The 23790-nt window shown below is 40.0% G+C and overlaps 1 protein-coding gene across 1 annotated transcript; it reads right to left on the bottom strand.

The window, feature by feature from the left end:
- Positions 1-432: 432 nt before the first annotated feature.
- On the bottom strand, positions 433-21589 carry LOC139447639 (regucalcin-like). Its single transcript, XM_071229050.1, has 6 exons — positions 21504-21589; positions 8882-9047; positions 7783-7962; positions 6688-6912; positions 2716-2859; positions 433-744 (listed from the first exon to the last, which is right to left on the bottom strand). The coding sequence occupies exons 2-6, from the start codon at positions 9042-9044 to the stop codon at positions 539-541; spliced, it is 918 nt and encodes a 305-aa protein (XP_071085151.1). The 5' UTR covers positions 9045-9047; positions 21504-21589; the 3' UTR covers positions 433-538.
- Positions 21590-23790: the final 2201 nt, after the last annotated feature.

The raw sequence follows: 23790 nt of genomic DNA, 5'->3' as shown, positions 1-23790 counted from the left end.
GCTTCGGAACCAGCTTTCTTGTGAGGATCGCTCATCGACCCTGATTCCCTGCCTTGGCCCTTCTCGGAAGCTGGTGTCGACGCTGGGTGAATATACATAATTATCACTGACTTTTGCTATCACAACTGTATTTTTGTATTTGATACTGACCATTCCCATCATATCACATATTGCCACCGAATAATGTACTACCACTCTATTATGTACTGTCACTGAACGTGCTGTGCAGTAATTTGTGTTGATTTTTAAACATAGTTTACTTTGTTATACAATTGTTAATTGTATTCCACTTGTTGTTTGTTTGTTGGTTTCACACTAGGTTCTGTTGCGTAGAGATAACTGAGTTAACATACTGTTTCAATTTGGGAATCTACATGTAGCAACGTCTACAAACCAGTTACATGTATATATAAAACAAGGCCTTGTGTTTCGTTAGCTTTATTTTGCAAAAATCAGTCTCCCTGAATAAAACATCGAGATCAGATTTACAAATAGTTGAAAACATTTATCCTTGAAAATGCATTGAACGAGAAAACATTTAGCCAGAGAACATGTTAGCTTTGCGACCTCGAACTCCTAACCCTGTGACCTTGAAGACTGAGCCAGCCAATGGTGTTGCCTCCATTTCTGCTGCGGTCATCGGGTGTTTCGACGATGTGACGTAGAGGTCGGTGAAGTCGTCCCCGCCGAAACAACAGGAAGTAATCTTTTCACATGGGAACTTGACAGTTCGGATCACTTTTCCTGGATGGACAAAAATATCAATACTTTCAACCAACTCAAATCATTTGCTAATATATTGAGAACATGTAGTTAATACTGTAATATGTGTATAACTTGTTTAGCCTGCTGCACTCCGCGAAATTCCAGATATATGACGGCGGTCTGTGCGTTTGTAATCGTCAGGCCCAGACAATCGAACGATTAACATCTTGAGCATCAATCTAAAGAATATTGGGATACGATGACATGCATCAACAAAGCCACAGAGCCTGACCACCCGATCCCGTTAGCCGCCTCTTACAACAAATATGGGTTGCTGATGATCAATTGAAGCTTGTGGTTTCTCCCTGGTTTGTTCGTTGTTTAAAGCCACACTCAGCATATTCCAGCTATATGACGGCGGTCTGTATATAATTAAGTCTGGATCAGACAATCCAATGATTGACATCATGACCATCGATCTACGAAATTGGGATCGATGACATGCATCAAAGTCAGCAAGCCTGACCACCCGATCCCGTTAGTCGCCTCTTACAGCAAGCATGGGTTACTGAAAACACATTCGAACCCGGATGCGACTAACGGGATCGTGTGGTCAGATCATTGACAGGATCATCGTATCCCAATTGCGTGGATCGATGCTCATGATGTCTGGTCCAAAAGCGATTATTTTCAGACAGCCGCCATATAGCTGGGATATTTTGCTGGGTGCGGCGTTAGACAACAAACAAACATTCTTTTCCCAGCCCTATGTTTCGTCAACGTTTTGTTAGTAGATAGTCCAGCCTCGGAGTAAACCGAGCTTCACGCCAAGTGTTGCCAAATTTGACATGGAACTGTGTGTTGGGTGAAAGATAAAATGAACTGTCATCATCGCAAATGTCTCGCGGGCGAACATTCTGATACAACTTGTACACGGCCACTAGACAACATTCTAATACAACTTGCACACGGCCACCAGACAACATTCTGATAGAACTTGTACACGGCCACCAGATAACATTCTGATACAACTTGTACATGGCCACCAGACAACATTCTGATACAACTTGTAGACGGCCACCAGACAACATTCTGATACAACTTGTAGACGGCCACCAGACAACATTCTAATACAACTAGTACACGGCTACCAGACAACATTCTGATACAACTTGTAGACGGCCACCAGACAACATTCTGATACAACTTGTAGACGGCCACCAGACAACATTCTGATACAACTTGTACACAGCCACTAGACAGCATTCTGATACAACTTGTACACGGTCACCAGATAACATTCTGATACAACTTGTACACGGCTACCAGACAATATTCTGATACAACTTGTACACGGCCACCAGACAACATTCGTCCCCAGGTTTAGACCACACCTTGGGTGCGAGTTCATGGGGGTGATCACAGTGACGTGTTTTTGACTGACTTTCCAAATACGGTAAATAGTCCTTTTTATCGGAATCAGTTATCAGTAAGGCGTCGCCCCACTGCATGCGTCCATGGGCATGGCCGACCGTCCACTTTAACAAGGTCATTTATATTGACAGGTGTCCAATTGTCAGCCAAAGAACGCAGCCGTAGTTTTGGATTTTGTAATTATGTTTATTGGAAACTGAAAATCATATGAAATAAATGCTATGTTAAATATAATGTGAAATCATGTCGTTGATATGAAACCATGTTTCTGGTCTAAAAATTCGCATCTATGATATTGCAGCACGGGAAACTAAGAATGAATGCTTTGGTAAATGAATGACCTCAATGAGAGAAAGAAAGCCCCACCGTCCAATAAAAATGTACTTTGTTTAACTGACCAATCAGCTTCAAGAATCACTAATTGCACATTGTGCAAATATCAAAATGATATATCATTTATTTTAGCCCATAAGGGTAATAAGACATTGTGAGATCCAATCTTTGGTAAATATTGGAAGATAGGCTTGCTTTTAGATGTTCAAATGTTCATGTGTCGCTCATATTTACACCACTTACCAGTCTCGGGGTCCAGTCGGATAACTTTCCCAGCGTCAAAACAGGCCACCCATAATTTCCCCTCCGTATCAACGGTCATTCCATCCGGGTAACCCAGATCTGGGATTTCAGTGGAGCTGAAGTCAGCTACAGTTCTCTTGTTGCCTGGATAACACAAGATAATCCTGTATCAGCATGCAATTGAGGTAGTATTGTCTGTTTGCTTGTTGTTTAACGCCGCACTCAGCAATATTCCACCTACATATCGGCGGTCTGTAAAATAATCGAGTCTGGACTAGACAATCCAGTGATTGACATCATGAGCATCGATCCACGCAATTGGGATTGATGTGTCAACCAAATCAGCGAGCCTGACAACCCGATCCCGTTAGTCACCTTTTACGACAAGCAAAGTCGCCTTTTACGACAAGCATGGGTTGCTGAAGACCTATTCTACCCCGGATCTTCACAAGTCATTTGAGGTATTAACTCTATTGGGTTCAGCAAAGAAAAAGCAATCAATAGATCCGTATGTACTACACTTAAACCACCGTTATGTCCACAATAGATCCATATTTACTACACTTTAGCCACCTTTATGTCCACAATATATCCGTATTTACTACACTTTAGCCACATTTATGTCCACAATAGATCCATATTTACTACACTTTAGCCACCTTTATGTCCACAATATGTCAGTATTTACTACACTTTAGCCACCGTTATGTCCACAATAGGTCAGTATTTACTACACTTTAGCCACCGTTATGTCCACAATAGATCCGTATTTACTACACTTTAGCCACCTTTATGTCCATAATAGTTCCATATTTACTAGACTTTAGCTACCGTTATGTCCACAATAGGTCAGTATTTACTACACTTTAGCCACCGTTATGTACATAATAGATCCGTATTTACTAAACTTTAGCCAGCTTTATGTCCATAATAGTTCCATATTTACTACACTTTAGCTACCGTTATGTCCACAATAGGTCAGTATTTACTACACTTTAGTTACCGTTATGTACATATTAGATCCGTGTTTACTACACTTTAGCTACCGTTATGTCCACAATAGATCTGTATGTACTACACTTTAGCCACCTTCATGTCCACAATATATCCATATTTACTACACTTTAGCTACCGTTATGTCCACAATAGATCCGTATTTACTACACTTTAGCCACCGTTATGTCCATAATAAATCCGTATTTACTACACTTTAGCCACCTTTATGACCATAATAGTTCCATATTTACTACACTTTAGCCACCGTTATGTCCACAATAGATCCGTATTTACTACACTTTAGCCACCTTTATGTCCATAATAGTTCCATATTTACTAGACTTTAGCTACCGTTATGTCCACAATAGGTCAGTATTTACTACACTTTAGCCACCGTTATGTACATAATAGATCCGTATTTACTACACTTTAGCCACCCTTATGTCCATAATAGTTCCATATTTACTACACTTTAGCTACCGTTATGTCCACAATAGGTCAGTATTTACTACACTTTAGCCACCGTTATGTACATAATAGATCCGTGTTTACTACACTTTAGTTACCGTTATGTCCACAATAGATCTGTATGTACTACACTTTAGCCACCTTCATGTCCACAATATATCCATATTTACTACACTTTAGCTACCGTTATGTCCACAATAGATCAGTATTTACTACACTTTAGCCACCGTTATGTCCATAATAAATCCGTATTTACTACACTTTAGCCACCTTTATGTCCATAATAGTTCCATATTTACTACACTTTAGCTACCGTTATGTCCACAATAGATCCGTATTTACTACACTTTAGCTACCGTTATGTCCACAATAGCTCTGTATGTACTACACTTTAGCCACCTTTATGTCCACAATAGTTCCATATTTACTACACTTTAGCTACCGTTATGTCCACAATAGGTCAGTATTTACTACACTTTAGCCACCTTTCTGTCCATAATAGATCCGTATTTACTACACTTTAGCCACCTTTATGTCCATAATAGTTCCATATTTACTACACTTTAGCCACCTTTATGTCCATAATAGATCCGTATTTACTACACTTTAGCCACCTTTATGTCCACAATAGTTCCATATTTACTACTTTTTAGCCACCGTTATATCCAAAATAGTTCCGTATTTACTACACTTTAGCCACATTTATGTCCACAATAGTTCCATATTTACTACACTTTAGCCACCTTTATGTCCACAATAGTTCCATATTTACTACACTTTAGCCACCGTCATGTCCACAATATATCCGTATTTACTACACTTTAGCCACCTTTATGTCCACAATAGCTCCATATTTACTACACTTTAGCCACCTTAATGTCCACAATAGATCCGTATTTACTACACTTTAGCAACCTTTATGTCCACAATAGATCCGTATTTACTACACTTTAGCAACCTTTATGTCCACAGTATATCCGTATTTACTACACTTTAGCCACCTTTATGTCCACAATAGTTCCATATTTACTACACTTTAGCCACCTTTATGTCCACAATAGGTCCGAGCTAGCTGTCTATCGTAAGGAAGTGGTATCTGAGGGCGTTTGGTGCCCAAAATGTATAGTCAAAAATCTGGGAGGAGTTTGTTTTAGGGAAGCTGCTTACATCAAAGAGGGATCTCACATGTTAGGTGATTTGTGGAAAACCTTCACGTTACATATTGCTGTCCATCCTCTTGTATTACAAAGACAGAACTTTGAAGAATCTGAAGGGTCAGCTAAAGGGTATAGGAGAGCAATTGAAATCAACAAGTACTCAGTTGAAATTCTCTTGGTGAGCGAGTGTCAACTTTCAAATAGTCAACTTTCCCTTGATCAGCTCCAGCCTTTGGTGTTTACATTTCACAACTTTTGAGATAAAATCGCGCATGCCCTTTTTACCAAGATTTCAAAGAGCGTCATACGACTCTGTTTGATCAAGGTTAGAACATTCAAGGTGTCCGGGGTAGAATAGGTCTTCAAGCAACCCATGCTTGCCGAAATGGCAACTATGCTTGTCGTAAGAGACGACTAACGGGATCGGGTGGTCAGGGTCGCTGGCTTGTTTGGTTCAGTTATGGTTACCCAATTGCGTGCATCGATGTTCATGATGTCAATCACTGGATTGTCTGGTCCAGACTCGATTATTACTGAAATATTGCTGAGTGCGGCGTTAAGCAACAAACAAACAGAATTGAATTTAAAATATGATACATGTTGCAGATGAATGGGGAGATTAACTGCCCTGAAAACACCTTGAGATATTTAATGAAAGAGATACAGATGTTGTAGTATACACTTTTCATACACACTGTCACTCATGATTGTACTGTACTGTTTAACTTCCACATTTATTCTTACACATACTTTTGCTGCAGTCATTGCATTAACCCCAAATAACGAGCGCAAGGCAGGCAAACAGCGAGTACCAGACGCGAGTGTATAACGTATTTTGGTATGACGCCGCCAGGCAGGAACACAGCGAGTACCAGACGCGAGTGTATAACGTATTTTGGTATGACGCCGCCAGGCAGGTAAACAGTGAGTACCAGACGCGAGTGTATAACGTATTTTGGTAAGACGCCGCCAGGCAGGTAAACAGCGAGTACCAGACGCAAGTGTATAACGTATTTTGGTAAGACGCCGCCGGGAAGACGCTCTCAACACATCAGGGAGCCCCAGAGTCTTACAAGGGTGAGAGAAGAAATTACATGGTAGACTAGAATATCGTTACCCACTAGATGCGAGTGTGTGTGTTAGTATGGTTTTACGCCGCATTTAGCAGTATTCAAGCAATATCACAGCGGGGGACACCAGAGATGCGCTTTCACCATTATACCAATGTGGGGAATCAAACCCGGGTCTTCGGCTGAAGGCAGAATTTACATGCAGCTGCATCATTGGGACACTGAACAACACACAAGACAGAACGTGTGCCCTGGGTGCTGGAGTGCCAGAGTCTACTTACTGATGGCCCCAGCTGTGATGTCAAAGTCGAAGGCCCAGACCTGCCTGGGGATGGAGTCGATGTAGTACATGACGCTGTTGTCGTCAGTCCAGTCCATGCCGTTGCTGATGGTGATGTTACTGATGTGTTTTTTGACGCTGCCATCACTATCCAGGCTGTACAATGAGCCCTGAAGCTTCGGCCACTTGTTGGGGTCAGGAATACCCTTGCCACAGAAACAAGACCCTGTGCAGAAACTATCAGGTAGTTATTCTTACATATAATATTAGACCCGTGAAGATCCGGGTGGAGAATAGGTCTTCAGCAATCCAGTCGCCTTTTACGACTATGCTTGTTGTAAGAGGCGACTATCGGGATCTGGTGGTCAGACTCTGGCTTGGTTGATGCATGTCATCGATCCCTATTACTTGGATCGATACTCACAATGTTATTTACAGATCGCCATCATATAGCTGAAATACTGAAGAGTACGGCATTTAATGACAAACAAACAAACATATAAATAATATCAAATGTTCTCGCTTTTTTAATAAAGCGCCCTGTCTGAAAGATCGCTGCACCTGTGTAAGCTTGCATTTGGTGGTACAGGAGTTGGCCAATAGAAACTGGTCTGTATAATACATTATGAGTAGTCACTATATGGCTGAAATAACACCGTTGCGACGGTGATTTTAACTCACTCACTCATATTGAGTAAGTGAAGGTTAAGTTTTACACCGCCTTGAGTGATTGAGTGAGCACTGCTTTACGCCGCTTCGTAATATTCCAGCAATATCACGGCGGGGACGGCAGAAATGGGCTTCATACATTGTACCCATGTGAGGAATCGAACCTAGGTCTTAGGCGTGACGAGCAAACGCTTTAACCACCAGGCTACCCAATCTTTTTTCCTTTTTGATTTTGAAATAAAAAGGCATTCAACAACCATTCCATGCATGCCTTTCAGCTGCAATAAAATAACATTTTAGCTAGCTCAGCTAGTTCCTTTTCCATCCATCCATCCATCCATACATACATCCATCCATCTATACATACATACCTACATACATTCAGTCACTAACTCACTCAACACGAGACACAAGAACGTGAACTTACCAATCCAGAGTCTACCGGAAGCATCCACTTTGCCGTCATTTAACATATTGGCGTCGGCCTCGACCTTCGCAATGCTGGTGACCTTGCCACTCTCCCATGAGTCCAAGAGGCCGAGGTCTGTCTTCTGACTCACCACAAAGCCTCCCTTCTGGCGGGGGATGATGACGCTCGCCACAGAGTCTCCACGCATGAAACATGATGACATGACAGTTCAGACTTGGCATGCACTGAGAACTAAAGAAGCGACTTAAAGGGAAGCTCGTGTTTGACGCCCGAAGATTGTTTGGCAATGCAGAGAGCAGACCAGGTTTTCAATGAAAATAAGGTGTTGACACTTCTTTACACAACACATACATAATTCTGTAATATTTCGATGTCCCGTTTATTGTCTCATGAGAATATCTTTACTGATTAGGTTTACTGATCCCCAGCGGGTAAGGGTGAAATTGGGTTTAACGTCGCGTCCAAGATTATTGCATGCACGTGTGTGTGTGGCTGCTTGTACTAGTCCGAACCGATGCTGATTTATAGTGCTAGCCCACTGAGATACAATGTCGCAGTTTAACATGAATACCCCACTCGGACACAGTATACTGACTCCGAGCCGACCAGTCCTTGTTTTATCCCCTTAATGCCGAGCGCGGGGCAGGATAACAACAAATATGTTTTAACGTCTTTTGGTATGACGCGGCCGGGGTTCGAACCCAAAACCTTCCGCTCTCCGGGCGTGCGTGCGTTCTACCGCTAGACCACGGAGGCGGTCCGATCCGAAACATATAACAGACAAACCAGATCATTTGAGTAAAACTGTATCACGCCTCACACATTGTATCACCGGGGGAGTCGAGCAGGGGCGGGACGAGTGAAGGCTCTAACCACAAGGCTACCCATGCGACTTAAGGGATCGGGTGGTCAGACTTGGCTGATGCATGTCATCGTATCTCAGTTCCGTAAAGCAATGACCATCATTGGATTGTCTGGTCCAGATTCGATTATTTATAGACAGCAATAGCTGAACTATTGCAACAAAGAAACATTGTGCACGCGAGCCGATGTATCAGGAGTGTTTATTTTTTAAAGATCTAGCAACTGGACTCACCTCCAAGGTCTAGTCGGCTGTCCTCTCCTGTGACAGCGTTGTATCTGTGGAAGTCGTCGACGAACATGTCCACGTAGTACAGGCTCTGTGTCTTGTCGTCCCAGTAGGGCCCCTCCCCCAGCTCAGTAGAATTCTTCACCACGACCTTGATCTTCTCAGACATAATCTGACAGGAAGTACAAGAAGCAATGTAGATATGACCAAAGTTTTGTTTGTTTGTTTGTTTGTTAACGCCGGACTCAGAAATATTCCAGCTATATGACGGCGGTCTAAAAAAAATCGAGTCCGGACAAGACAATCCAGTGACTGACATCATGGGCATGGATCCACGCAATTGGGATACGATGACACCATCAACTAAGTCAGCGAGCCTGACCACCAGACCCCGTTAGTCGCTTCTTACGACAAGCATAGTCGCCTTTTACGGCAAGTTTGGGTTGCTGAAGACCTATTCTACCCCGGATGTTCACGGGCGACCAAAAAATATGCTGTGAAGACAATACTTGTTACGTTGTATCCGCTCTCGAGGTTGTGTCCATGCTACTATGGTCACTAGGGATGGAGTGGACAAGCGGTCAAAAGCTCCAGGCGAGTTTGTATCCCGCTAGTTACCGGGTTGTTATTCATCCTTGGGACCAGTCAAGTTTACATGTCTTTACAGTGTTGTCACTACCTCTAGTGTACAGTACATACACCCTGTGCAATCAAAAGAACCCCCTCGCCCGATGGGAGATGACCAGGTGGTGGACACACGAACACGTACACACATCCGAAACTCAAGTGTCAAACCATGGCGTGTCACCCTAGGCAAATGACTTCGTTCAAATGTGTTCCATGGCAGATTCGGTTGTATACTCCCCAGGGAGTTGAGAATGATAACTAGAATGCAAACGGATCCACTGGTCGGGGTACAAATAAAACCGCATTTGAGCAGATACAAGTACTAAAATGGATCAGCTAAAATGGATAAAATTATCATTAAACTGCCAACATGTTATCAGAAATGGGCGGGCCACTGTAACTTGATAATGCCCTCATATTGCTTGACGACGGGCCATTATCACGCCCGTTGTTAAGTGACGTCAGAGGGATAGGTGACTGGTTTGTTCTTTGACGTTTCCATATCAAAGACATTCGTGTTGATTGCAGTAAATGTTTTCAAACCGATATTGTTGTTTATCATATAATGGGTTGGTTTCTCGGCAGGATAAAGCCAACGAATAAAAGCGATATCCGTTGGGGTCGTATGCGGATAGAGATGCAAGATTCAGTGTTTATAAACAAACATGGCGTCGCCTTTGTCATTCGGCGATTGAGTCAGAATTAACCATAGGGAATTTGGAGAAACTACTGGGATAATTGCTAGTCAAATATACTGAAACTCAGTGTCTAACTGTGACGTAGCTAAGGTATTTTACAAGTTTTGGCAGCTTTGAAGATATAAATTGCGAAAACAATTTTGCGAGGGCACTAGCCAAGCGAGATTAGTAGCCATATCTGTGCTTGTAGACCTCTGCGGCTTGGAACCTTTCCCGCTGCATCGGGACCTCTGTAAATCACGGGAGTGTTTGTTTTCCCATCATACCTTACAACTATATATCCAAACCCACAAAGAATATGTTCTTGAGTTTTGTACGTAAAACTACTATCAGTATTGCGTTCAGTATTTTCTATGGGTTTGATAAGCGCTTCGAAGTCGGCGTAAATTACGTACGGTACTGGCATTTGATTACAATAATGTTTAAATTTTAATATATTTTTTCCCTCTTTAGCCATATCGATCCTGATAGCGGTCTGTCCAACACCTCTGCAGTCTTCTTTATGCGCTTCCAATAGATCTTGTCTTCTGTACCCATGTAGGCATCTTTCGCAGAAATATTTCTATCTAGCGAGTTTTGTTTGATCGTATAATAGCCTGTTTAAACTCTTTATCCATGTATCATGATATTTTCCATCTTTTTTTATCAGAAATGAATTGATTCTGGGGATATGTTCCGGAGCGGAGCTTATCCTGTGTACAACAATTCCTTTAGAATGTCCAAAAACATTTATAGCTAAATTATTTTGCTTTTCCACCTTATCAATTTGTGATATTGGTGTAGGTTCGTCTATACCCTCGAAGTTGAGTCCATTGTTTTGGGGATAGCTAGAAAGTCTATCCGGATGCTTGTCTACGGGGAACAATGCAGATCTTATCATCATTCTTAAACAGTCATCTGATTTATTTTTTACGTTAATTATGGCTTTTTTCTTCTTATAATACGGGGGTAAATCTATATAAGATCCACCTTTGAAGGGCATATAATTTGCTATATCTAAATATAAACTATCGATTTTATCCACACCCCAACCTGAACCTCTATAAGTCCAGCGTTCTAAAGTTTCCTGTATTCTCTGAATTGATGTATCTAATGATGCGTTTATGGTATCGGATTCGGTTATAACTTCTTGATTGCTTCGGAAATATGGTTCGGTATATTCGGCGCTATCGTCTGTGTTACTTTTATTTCAAAACATTTTAATCGTCAGCTGGTATTTTATACTATGTAAATCATCTAACTCCTCGTTAATTTTACTCGATATGATTGGCTTAATATCGTTAACATCCATGTTGGAATTAATATCCATCTTCCAACCTCTTAGATATTTACCAACGCCGGCGGATGTGGGTACAAATATTTATTCTTGTTGTTTATTCTCAACATCGTTATCAACATCATTAGGTTGATTATTATCTAGTAAAACAATCAATTCAGCTCTTCTCATTCGAGAATAACCTCTCAGCCCACTGTTTCTCCCTTGAGCTTTGAGTTCTCTAACAGTCTGGGGTTTGTTGTATTCCAAACCGAGTAAGGTAATCAATTCAGCTTTTCTCGTTCGAGAATATCCACGTAGACCACGTTGCTTTGCCATAGCCTTCAACTCTCTGACAAAAACCATTGTGACCATGGTATATGTAAAATGAGACAAATATCTAATTGGTTGTTTTTCATATATCTAAATACGTATTCTCCCCAACCTATTCCTCTCATTGATGTAATCTCTCTTCCTAGCATAAATAATCTGGTTCCTGACCCTTTCAGCACCGTGTTCCTTACATAAACAATAACGACCTTTGACCCCTATTCCGCATACAGAACACATATAGATTATGTTTCCGCGCTTGATGTAATAATTGTGTATGCCGCAGTAAATATCAACACAGCGTCGGTTACATAGAGTCTTCTTAACCATGAGTGTAAATCTGCAATGATTCATGGTTTATACATCTATCATATCATTTGTCTAAATGCAAATCGCATCTACGCTAGTGATGTGTAGCCACAGCTGTCGCTATAACTACGTCATGGCTTATGAGTAGTCATGGTATAGCTGAAAATCAATACAGCAGATAACCCCATAATCACAAATGCGACCTCGCGGTCTTTCTGGGCCTCTGACGGTGTATAAAACTGACTCATTGTTGGTCTCAGTATTGGGTCAAGTTTTTTCCCATAAACGAGGAAGTATTCGTGCATGGCAGATTCGACATCCTTAAACGTTTGAATTGAATGTCCTTCCTTACGCATTTTTTCACGAATAAAGTCTAATCTCTTCATTCTCTGCCGCGTATATTGTGACTGAGCTGCTTCGAGTTGTTCTAAAGCTTTATTATGTCTTTTATGCTCCTCTTCCGCTTCTGTAGCATTTGATTCCTTCAAAGTAGAAAATAAATAATTACTCCCCGAAAAAGCTAGAGCATTAACAATAGCTCCACCGACCATCATCTCAATTGTTGCCATAGTATATGAATATAATATATTCAAATGTTTAATTAATTACTTCATTATGTCTTCCGGGATAAGCCCTTGTTTGATGAGCATATCCTTCGTTGCCATAGCCAATCCAATATCCAGAACCATCATACCTATATCAAATCCATTAAAATCTAGCTTGGGAGGTGTGGCTTTAGTAATCATTTTAGCTATACGGGCATAGCCAATGGCCAAGCCGATGACCACCGCTGAATGATACGTTGCGTTTACCAACATTTTACCGTCTGTAACTGGAGTAGTCATGCTTCTTATAGCATTATATGGGGGCTAACCTCTAATTTAACTTGTTGTTGCATTGGGGGTGACGTTTTCTCTTCTCCGGTCTTATAAAAGAACCATACAGCCGCTATACCAGCAACTCCTACTAGTGCCCATGTTTTAATCGGATTAATATTTGAATTATTTATTAATTTCGCTTTCCTCGCGAGTCCTCTCTTTTTTCCTGCGGCTATTTTCAAAAGATTCTTTGTCACTCTGGGTTGTTTTTTTGTTTGTGGTGCAATCGCTGGTTTCTCATTCACATGTGGTGGTTCCTCATTCACTAGTTGTCCCTCGTTCACATGTTGTTGCGTTTCCGCAATCTGTTGTGGTGTCACCTGAGTCTCCATTATTTATTTGAACTTCGTTCTTTATATTATTAAGTGGGCACGTATGTTTAAATTGACAATACCTAGCCGTTATTAAAGCTGTGGTGAACGGAGCTAAAAACATTCCGTATCTATGATAAAACTCACAGCTCACTGAGCTTATAGCGTGTTCGATGAATGGGTCTTTCTCGAGAGATTCGCATAAATACATGCGATGTTCTGCCGAGATAGGGAGAAACGTACTAGCTACGACTGTGTATAGTTGTAATATAGCCGAACCTATCATTTTAGTCATGGTAGCTCCCAGTCTAGACTTGTAACGCGCGTACAGTTTTTTAATTTCTTCGATGGTCATGTTATCAATTTTTTCGAAGGTATAATTTTCTCCCAAATATTGGGAACATTTTCCACCAGCTACCAAAGCCGAGAGTCTTTCTCTATGTTTATCTAAAGATTTATCTGTTACTACTTCGGCATCTGCATCAGATTCTTTGAGCATTTGTTCGATGAGTTTGTCGCATTACATAATGTAATACCTAAGGAGATATTTAAGTCTAACATAATATAATATGGCATATCCAATACATCCCGTAATAATAAACTGTTGCGAAAGAATGATGATTTCGAACCACATTATGTCATATTAACCGCTAATGTTCAATTTGCTATAATTTTGCTATATTTGCTACATTTTGCTACATTTTTGCTACATTTTGCTATAATTTTGCTATAATTTTGCTATAATTTTGCTAAGCAATTGCATAATTAGCTGGTTGATCAGTTTTTAATACGAGTTTACAGTGCTTCGTTGTCGATAGTTTTCTGACTTTATCTCGTTCGAGCTTGGTATAAATAACATCATTTTCGCGTAAACATTCCTCGAATGAATCTCGGTCTTTGCAATGAAACAGGGCTGCCCATTTGGTCTGCTCTCTGAGATCTTTCAGGACAGAGTTGTACTTTTGAGTAAGTACCCAAACGCTATGTTGAGTATGCCGTCCGGAAATTGCTAAATACGAAAGCATATCTTTCTTTTTTGTGAGTTCTTTACTCGCGCTGCAATCGTCTATTACGAAAAGAGTTGATTCTTCTTTGTATTTTTCGTGACATACTCGTAAACAGTCTTGTAAACGATCACCCGGATCGACTCTGTGTACCCCATCGTCATTCATTACCCAATCTCTCGATAAGTATGTTTCATTAATGCTTATAGCCGGGCACAGAATAATAATATGATCGAAAACGTCCTGATAATGACTTTGTAAAATATCTAGAATAAAAGCTTTTTTCCACAGCCTGTTTGCCCGCATATGATAGCGCAGTGCGGATCTTTAGGTAAAAGATTATTAATAGATTGCTTGCATGAATCTCCCATTCTGTATATTAATGAATTAGCCAGAATTTGTCTGGCTAATTCGGGATCCGTTATCATATCGTACTCCAGCGAGATATTGTCAATGGAATAGCTAGCATATTCACCAGCTCTGATTACTCTACCGTAGTCATTAAAAGTGAGTTCGTATTCTAACCCATCGCCTAGGGATGCTTGATAAAAGGGCATGTGGGAATCTAGTAATTCAAAGTCTAGGGGAATATAGAATCGGTTACCTAATGCGTCGGCAACGACGGTACTATCACCACTAGAAGCATCTACGCGCAGTCTCAATGTGTTCCGATTACAAATACCTTGGTACTGTAAGTTTTCCTGCTCTTTATCCGTTCTCCAGAGATCCATGTCACAATAGTATACATCTCTATCGTCGATACTCAAAACCTCATTACCGCTAATTTTAATGGCGATTTTCTTAACGATAGCACGACCTAAGTTCTGAAAGGGCTCTCTGTTAACGTCGGTAGAAGTCAAAATAATCGTAAATGCTAGTCGGACAGTTCCCGGAACTAACACATCGTGTGCGCCGAGATTAGGAAAGCGAACTAGAAGCGTTTGATTCTGATCGATGGTACTTGGGTTATTAGTTATAGTTACAGACTGACGAATTGCTTTGACCCCTTATGGATCTCGAAGTCTACGTTGTGGGTTTAACTTGCGTCCGTATTGAGAAGACATTGTTATATTGAAATTATATAACCATATGTTTAATATAAAAATGACTGATTTTGATCTAGATTATTTAGATAACCCGAATCCAATCGAAGAGAGTACTGATGAAACCAGCTTTAGTGGCATGAATCTTATGGATGAACTTTCACAAGCGACCGGTAGTGAAAAACTTTTACAATCAACCGTTGATGATTATTACGATACCTTTAAAGATGATAGTCCTATTGGTCGTGAGTATTCAAAGTTTACGATAGATAGTAAAGGAATATTGCGACTGCATGGCGAACCGGATATTGACCTTATTCATTCTTTTACTCGTAAGCCCCTAGCCTTGTCTACGATAGCCGGTAAACACGGCATCAGCACTGTTCGTGATAAATTAGGTTTTGTAGACTACTCACGACTTTCCGCGAAGACTACTAAGGCTCTTCGGACTGTGCGTGATAAATTCGTTAACAACACAGATAATTTGGAAGCTTCCTCGATGGTGGCCTCGGACGGACTCTTTGATACCTATTACGATAATTCCACGTTACAGGTACCATCCTCGGAGTTTAGTATTAGGGAATTATGAGGTCTTGACAAGGCAATGCGAACAATGCGGGGAGAACTTATGAATAATACAGCCAAGATATCTGAAATCGACAAGCATATAGCTTACGAGAAAACAAAACTTGAACAGGCGGGCGATGAGTTCAGTAGACGCCGTATAGCGGAAAGATTGAGTAACTTAGAAGACGAAAGATCGGCCCACCTCGAAGCAGCTTCCAGTAATAGAAAGGCACTTCGTTCGCAAATCAGTCGAATTCGAGAAGCTATCGATCAAGTCCTCAACGATGACACTACACTGGCCAATAAAATTAAAACATTGTTCAGAGAACAGGGAATAACAATTGCCAGTATTTTAACCGCGTTGGGATTTATTATATCGACTTTGACTCTCGCGTTAACCGGTGGCACAGGTGGTACAGGTGGTAGCGGATCACCGCCTACGTCGGATGGTATAAAAGAGTGGATAAAAAAGCATTTAAAAGCATTAGGTTCAGCACTGGGAAAGCCGCGGCTGCACTTCCCGGTATAATAGGGAGTGTTGTTTCCTGGCTCTTGAATTTATTAGCTAAGACCACCACTTGGCTTAGTCAAAACTTGTGGCCACTGATCGTAGCAATCGCAGGGCTGTTGTACGTATCCGGTAAGAACTATTTAACCAAATCATGAGTAAACCAAATCATGAGTAAACCAGCCGCGACTCCACCTACTACAAGCACTGTTTTTTCATCGATATGTTGTTGATTTTTAGCCGCAGTATGCGGTGACACTTGTGCGTCAGTAGATGTTTGTGAAACATGTGGTGTTTGTGGCTTGACTATTCCCTTTTCGCCTGTGATTGTTTGCGTTATTGATTCGACATTCATATCAGAATTTATACCTGGTTTTTGTTGATCGGTAGCAATAACAATTTTATTATTATAGCCAATCACTTGGCCGATCTTAAGTTCCATATTGCTCGGAGACATGTATAATCACGGCGCATAAACGTAGTCCACTTTGGATTGAGCGTACTATGATACATCTTGAAAACGCTTTACAGACGATGGTATGTCAACTGGTGAATTAATGGCGTCGTCCACGTTTGCGACAAACTGTTTTTGCATATCAAACGCCGTCCCAGTACCGATGATTCCCGTTCGTGTTTGCGATTGTGCACCGATAATTGCCCATACATAAGTTCTTATCGATTCATTAACTCTTACAAATTCTGGTTTAGTAAAATTATTTTCCGTTTTATCATTAAGGAATTCATTCCAAGCGTTTGCGGTATCGTTCAGTTGTATACATTTTGTAACAATATAAATTAAACCACTCTTAAAACTCATAATATCCCCTCTCCAATTGTTACTCGAAAGTTCCCAGCCTTTATACCATTTATGTGTTTTTTCAAAATAATCATATATTCTTGTGTAAAGTTTGCTGGTATGCAACAACTTAAGCAAATCAATTGGACCTATATTAACTTCTTTATATAAATAATCGCTTTCTTCTTTGACGGTTATTTCCCCTGTGCAAGGAACACCTAGGCCATGGTTTACTCCTTTGATACGCCAATATTTACTCGTAGAAACATTAAATTCATTAAAATACGCTCATACGCAGAACCTATCATAAACATTATTTGTGGAATTCCACGCTCGATCATGCGGTAACGGAGCACTAATTTCTTTAAGTATACCTCTAATCTGATAGTACACGTGAAATGTTATAACAGACTTATTCAGTTCAAATCCTGGCGAATAAAGAGATACGCCACATCCTGTTGTGGCACACCATATGGCAAAGTTTAACTGATTCTGCCAAAATTGCATCGGATTGTGAAACCAGTCGTGCACCATTCTATTGCTAGTTGCCGTGACTCTGTAATTTTTAAAGATATCGGGGAATTTAATGAAAAATTCAGCACCAGAGGCAGTTACTATAATCGATTGATTAGTAATGTATCTCGATTTTATATTTAAGTTATGAAATAACATCATTGTATATTTAATATATATTTACACTCCCGGGAATAACAAATGGTCAGTATATTGAACTGCTTCATACTATCGATAACTCGGATCGACAACTCGAAGTCGCTCTATGCGATATAACGTATTACCCGCTGTGGACCAATATAAATGCTGCAAAAAGAAATAATGAGATTTTCACAGTATTTTAAAAAAATGAAAAATATGTTATTGACAAATGCATTATTATACCTGATTGGTATTACAGCGTATTCTCACTCAATGATGAAGTTTTTAAGCCTAATGGAGCTAGTCTCACACAAAATGAGTCGAATGGGATGTTGAAATTTGACTCTGGAGAAAAAGTTCCCTATAAAGAGTTGTGCATCCATCTTGATCAAATAAGCACGATGGATAATTTTCAACTAGAAAGTCATTCAACTCTGCTCAGATCTATTCCAGTGAAAAATGAAAAATATAATAGTGGTAGAACGGAATCTTTCTCATCATTACAATATAAAAAATTAAAGCATGGTATTATTTCAGACCTCAAAATTTCTGTATTAGATGTAAAACACCAACCTGTACATATAGGATACTTAAGTGTAACACTCCATATTATAAATAATGGTTGATTCCATATTTAAGTTGTGATATAGTATCATTGTATATTTAATATGTATGTTATACTCCCGATAAACTGCTGCGTACAAATCGATAACTCGGATGGACAACTCGAAGTCGCTCTCTGTGACGTAACGTATTACCCTCGGTGGACCAATATAAGTGCTGCGAGAGGTAATAATAAGATATGGATATTAGATGAAAAAATATTATTGAAAAATTCATTATTATACCTGATGGGTATTACAGCATAAACTCACTCAATGATGAAATTTTTAAGCCTAATGGAATTAGTCTAACACAAGATGAGTTGAATGGGACAGTGAAAATCAACACTGGAGAAAAAGGTGTACGGATTGTAGGGAACTTATCAGCTACACTTGGATTTACACGCAGAATTATATCAATATACAGGTCAACATTTGATGGAGAGACATTGCCTGATTTAGTTCCCTATAAAGAGTTGTGCATCCATCTTGATCAAATAAGCACGATGGATAATATTCAACTAGAAAGTCCTTCAACTCTGCTCAGATCTATTCCAGTGAAAAATTAAAAATATAATAGCGGTAGAACGGAATCTTTCTCAACATTACAATATAAAAAATTAAAGCGTGGTATTATTTCAGACCTCAAAATTTCTGTATTAGATGTAAAACACCAACCTGTACATATAGGATACTTAAGTGTAACACTCCATATTATAAATAATGGTTGATGCATCAGGCCCTGGAACGCTCAGACAATGTAATACAATTGAGCTTTCCGATCACGGAGACACAGAAGGATTCGGTAAACCCGGTACCGATGGTAAGTTATACACTTTATACTCACACGATAATGTATACAAGCGGAAAGAAGTTACATTCACGGGTAATCTAGAAGATTTAAGCGATGTCAATGTTAGTAGACTCCTTAAAAACACTCCGTACAATATTACTCACAACGGTGAGAATAAATGGACTATAGTCGAAGCAAACATCGAGTGGCTATTGAATATCGTCATTACCCCACCTTATGTGATGATGGGTAAGGGACATAATTTAACTAAGATAATAAATAGTGGTATCGTACTCGCGGCCTATATCCCGTCAAAACGAAAAATTGTGTTAGTCTCTCCCCTGTCAGAAGACCCAGGTTATATGTTATATAGTCGTCCGGCCTTTAAAAATGTTAGTTTAAATTTGGTTACTGAATTCGATGATATTAAAGTTAACTTGAGTGCAATACCTCATATTTCTACTCTTATTATTGAAGTCTTGTTCGGAGATGTACCGGTAGATGCCTTCGAAATATTATCAGGTCTATCAATTAAATGGCTCAAGAAACACGAGAGACGACGTAGCAGTATTATTCATATCGGAGCATCACCCGTTGCAACCCTCGAGGGGGTCCAAATTATTAAAAGTGGTAGTATTTCTCTTACTAAGATATTCTTGCCGTATAATATACATTTGATAGGGTTGATGTATACTCTCAAAACATTTAAGCAAGACCAATTAAAGACTATTATATATTCGTAATATACACTATGAGTTTATATCCGGCGCTCGATGATGCATTTGAAAAGATGGAAACTGTTGATGGATTTCGATTACATCAAATAAGCGACATAAAACATCGAATAGAGAAGGATAGGGAGTTGAGACTTGGATTGTATAAAAAGTATCGCAGAGCCTTGAATGCTCTGGACGGAGTTGACACCGCGCTTGTAGCAGCTGGCATGGGACTCGGTGTAGCTGGTGTCAGTTTACTATCAACTATAATCGCCTCGCCTATCGTGCTCGGCATGGAAATAGCCGCTGGAGTCTCGGGGCTGGCAGGAATAGCGATAAAATTTATTTCTTGTAGGTTGCAAAAGAAAGCATTAAAACACGATAGTATTCGGATACTCGCCGAAGCAAAGTTGAACAGCATTGAGGATCATATTTCGACAGCAATGGTCGATTGTAAGATATCCGAGGATGAGTTTCGTTTAGTGCTGTCGGAACTCACCAAATACAACGCAATGAAGCAGGAGATTCGATCAAAATCTCGTAAGACCAGTGGTATTACCGAAGACGAGAAAAAAAAGTTCATAGAACAGGGGAGGCAACAAGCGCGTCAATTATTCCGTGCCAAAACCAAAGAACTGGTTGGAGATTAAAAATAGATTGCTTACTATCGTTTGATCACATTTAGACAAATGCTTGCATAAATATATATAATAATGGAGATCGAAAAAGCTATTAAATGGAGAGAATTACCACAAGGTTTTTATTATATCAGTGATGTCAAACCAACCAAATACGGTTATCAATTGTTTCTTATCAATTTACAAGAAGAGTGTAGTTATATAGTCTGGTCTCCTAGTAAAATGAATGAAGAACTTAATAAAAATGTTGAATATCGCTTTATTGATAAAAATAATAAAGAATATTTTTTACCATTTAGGCTCATCTAAAGCAATGATTGGCCCCAGGTATAGGTGAGTTGGAGTCAATTTAACTTAATCTCATGACTATCATTCAATCGCATCATCATTTTGGCATAAAAAATGCCACCTGTAGTAGCAGTATAGGTATATGAGTCCGGCTCCAGTGGAAGTGCTCCAGAACCATCATTACCTATACTACTAGACCTGTTCCACAGACCTGGTCATGCCATTTGACAAAGTGTCATCGTACCCAGATGGGGCGGGGAATCGCTCATAACATCAATCACTGGATTGTCTGGTCAGACTCGATCATATAGTTGGAATATTACTGAGTGCTGCGTGAAACAACAAACAAACGGTGGTCTGTAAATAATCGAATCTAGACCAGACAATCCAGTGATTGACATCGATACACGCAATTGGGCTACTATGACATCCATCAATCAAGTCAGCGAGCCTGACCCACCGATCCCGTTTGTCGCCTCTTACGATAAGTAAAGTCGCCTTTTACGGCAAGCATGGGTTGCTGAAGATCTATTCTACCCAGGATCGTCACGGGTCTCGTCATAAAAGGTGAAAAGGTTTAGTGACAGAGAAACACAGCTGTATGTACTCACCGTAGTGTGTCGCTTCCCTGACACTCGCGGTTACGATCCTGTCTCTGTGCGCTGCCCCCACTACTGTCTGGGCGTCCTTCACCCGGTGACCTCATAGACCCCGCAGCTGATATGGCGGATTGCAACAGACACGTGAGACACACCAGCTATTGTTCTGTCGGAAAAGGTGTATGCGACCTTGGATATGTACTAATTCCTAAAGTATGGTAAAACTTCGGCCCGTGACGCTTCTTCATTTCTTTTAACATCATAACCTATGGCTAAAAGTAAACAGAGGAGTGAATGAAACTATACCTCTCAGTTTATTTTCTATTAATATCTGAAGTTAGGGCTATTATAGCCCATAATTGAACTGTACTAGCGCTTAGTTAGCACTCAAAGAATAATTTTACATGGTTTTATTTTTTTTTTTTAAATTTAATTTGATTTAAGACGTTTGGAAATAGAAAATAAATACATTTCATAGGATACACTAGTGCTTATGGGTATCTAAGACATCTTATCCTGGAAAATCAATAAATTTGAATTTATCGGCACAAATTTACTGTTTTACATTTCTTACCTCAGTCGTCAATGAGCCAATTTTAATTACCGTGCCACATATTACCCTTTCACAAACTGTTGCAAGGATGAAAGATGGTTACATAGAAATAATCAAATTTAACTCTGTATACTTTCGTTTGCCCCTCACAACATTTATGTATGGTCAGGTTTAAGTTGCTTACTGTCAGAAATCGTCCCTCAGGTAAACGTGCCCCTCAAAACATTTATGTAAGGTCAGGTTTAAGTTGCTTACGGTCAGGAATCGTCCCTCGGGTAAACGTGCCCCTCACAACATTTATGTAGTCTCAGGTTTAAGTTGCTTACAGACAGGAATCGTCCCTCAGGTAAACATGCTCATACAAAGTTACTTTTGTCGGTTGAAACACTAGCAGGATATGCGCATGCTATCGCAATGGCCGTGACATTAACGACAAGTACAGCGTCTGAAATATATAGCGGCTACAGGGGAGAGAGCACTGTTAAACCCTTGAGTAAAAATTACTCTTAATGTTAAAAATATTTTTTTACATTGAGGGTTAATATCGTACATATCGCCCCTTATTGTAAAATAGTCTTGAAAACAAAGTTTGATTAGTACTTTTTGCTATTTGCCCTTTTTTTGTGTTCGGTTTCTTGTAATTATTCGTAAGAAGCGACAGCGTGAGGAACTGACTTTGCTCAGAGAACAAGAGTGGCTGTAATAAGAATGGCAGGCTCGTTATTGAGGACAAGCCAGCTACTACTCTGGAAGATGATGAGCATCAGATCGCGACACTAGTGGAACATCGTCAACGGTGGATCAGGAGCGGGTGCTGCCGTCAGGGTCGAAGGTTAACCCAGCCTTAGGGTAATAACGGGGTGGCCAGGGCTGTTATAGCGAGTCAACATTACATTGCAAGGAATATAGAACATTTAACCAATAAACTGTCAGATATTGGGTTTGTTTCTTTTGTACCTGAATATGACATTGTTGCTTTAAATGAAACATAGTCAAGAGAAAATTACTTGAGTGACATTTTTCCAGAATATAAACTGTTTTTGTTCGGGTCGTATTCGGGAGGGATACTGTTTTTGATAAAATATTCACTGGTGAGATATGTTGTTGATGTTCGATACAGAGAAGATGCTATTACTATTCTGTTTGATAAGAGTATGTTTGGTTTCAGTAGAGATACATTAGGTGCATTTACATATATCCAACCGGACAATCGACCTTGTATAATAACAAAGATAGACACAATGGGGTAGAGATGTTGTATTTTTTTATTAAGTACCCCAGCTGTTTCTATCATTGTACATGGATTTGTTTTTTAACGCCGCACTCAGCAATATTCCAGCTTTATGACGGCGGTCAGTAAATAATCGAGTATGGACAAGACAATCCAGTGATTGACATCATGAGCATCGATCCACAACCAAGTCAGCGAGCATGACCACCCGATCCCGTTAGTTGCCTCTTACGAAAAGCAAAGTCGCCTTTTACGGCACGCAAGGGTTGCTGAAGACCTATTCTACCCCGGATCTTCCGATCCATTGTACTTTGAGACATGAACAGCAGAACCAGTGTGGCGCGGGACTATATGGAGAACGATGTTATTCACCATGTTGAAAGTAATGATTACTTAGTAGATATTTTTACACAATTTGAGATGGAAAGGTATTCGTGTGATAAATTACTAAATAACTTTGGAAAAACACTTTTGGATATGTGTTAAATTCTGAACATATATATTGTGAATGGAAG

This window comes from Haliotis cracherodii, unplaced genomic scaffold (assembly GCF_022045235.1).
Source record: "Haliotis cracherodii isolate W230 unplaced genomic scaffold, xgHalCrac1.p SCAF_7, whole genome shotgun sequence".
NCBI lineage: Eukaryota > Metazoa > Mollusca > Gastropoda > Lepetellida > Haliotidae > Haliotis > Haliotis cracherodii.
Note: the sequence above shows the minus strand (reverse complement) of the source record. Positions and strands in the feature narration are given on the sequence as shown.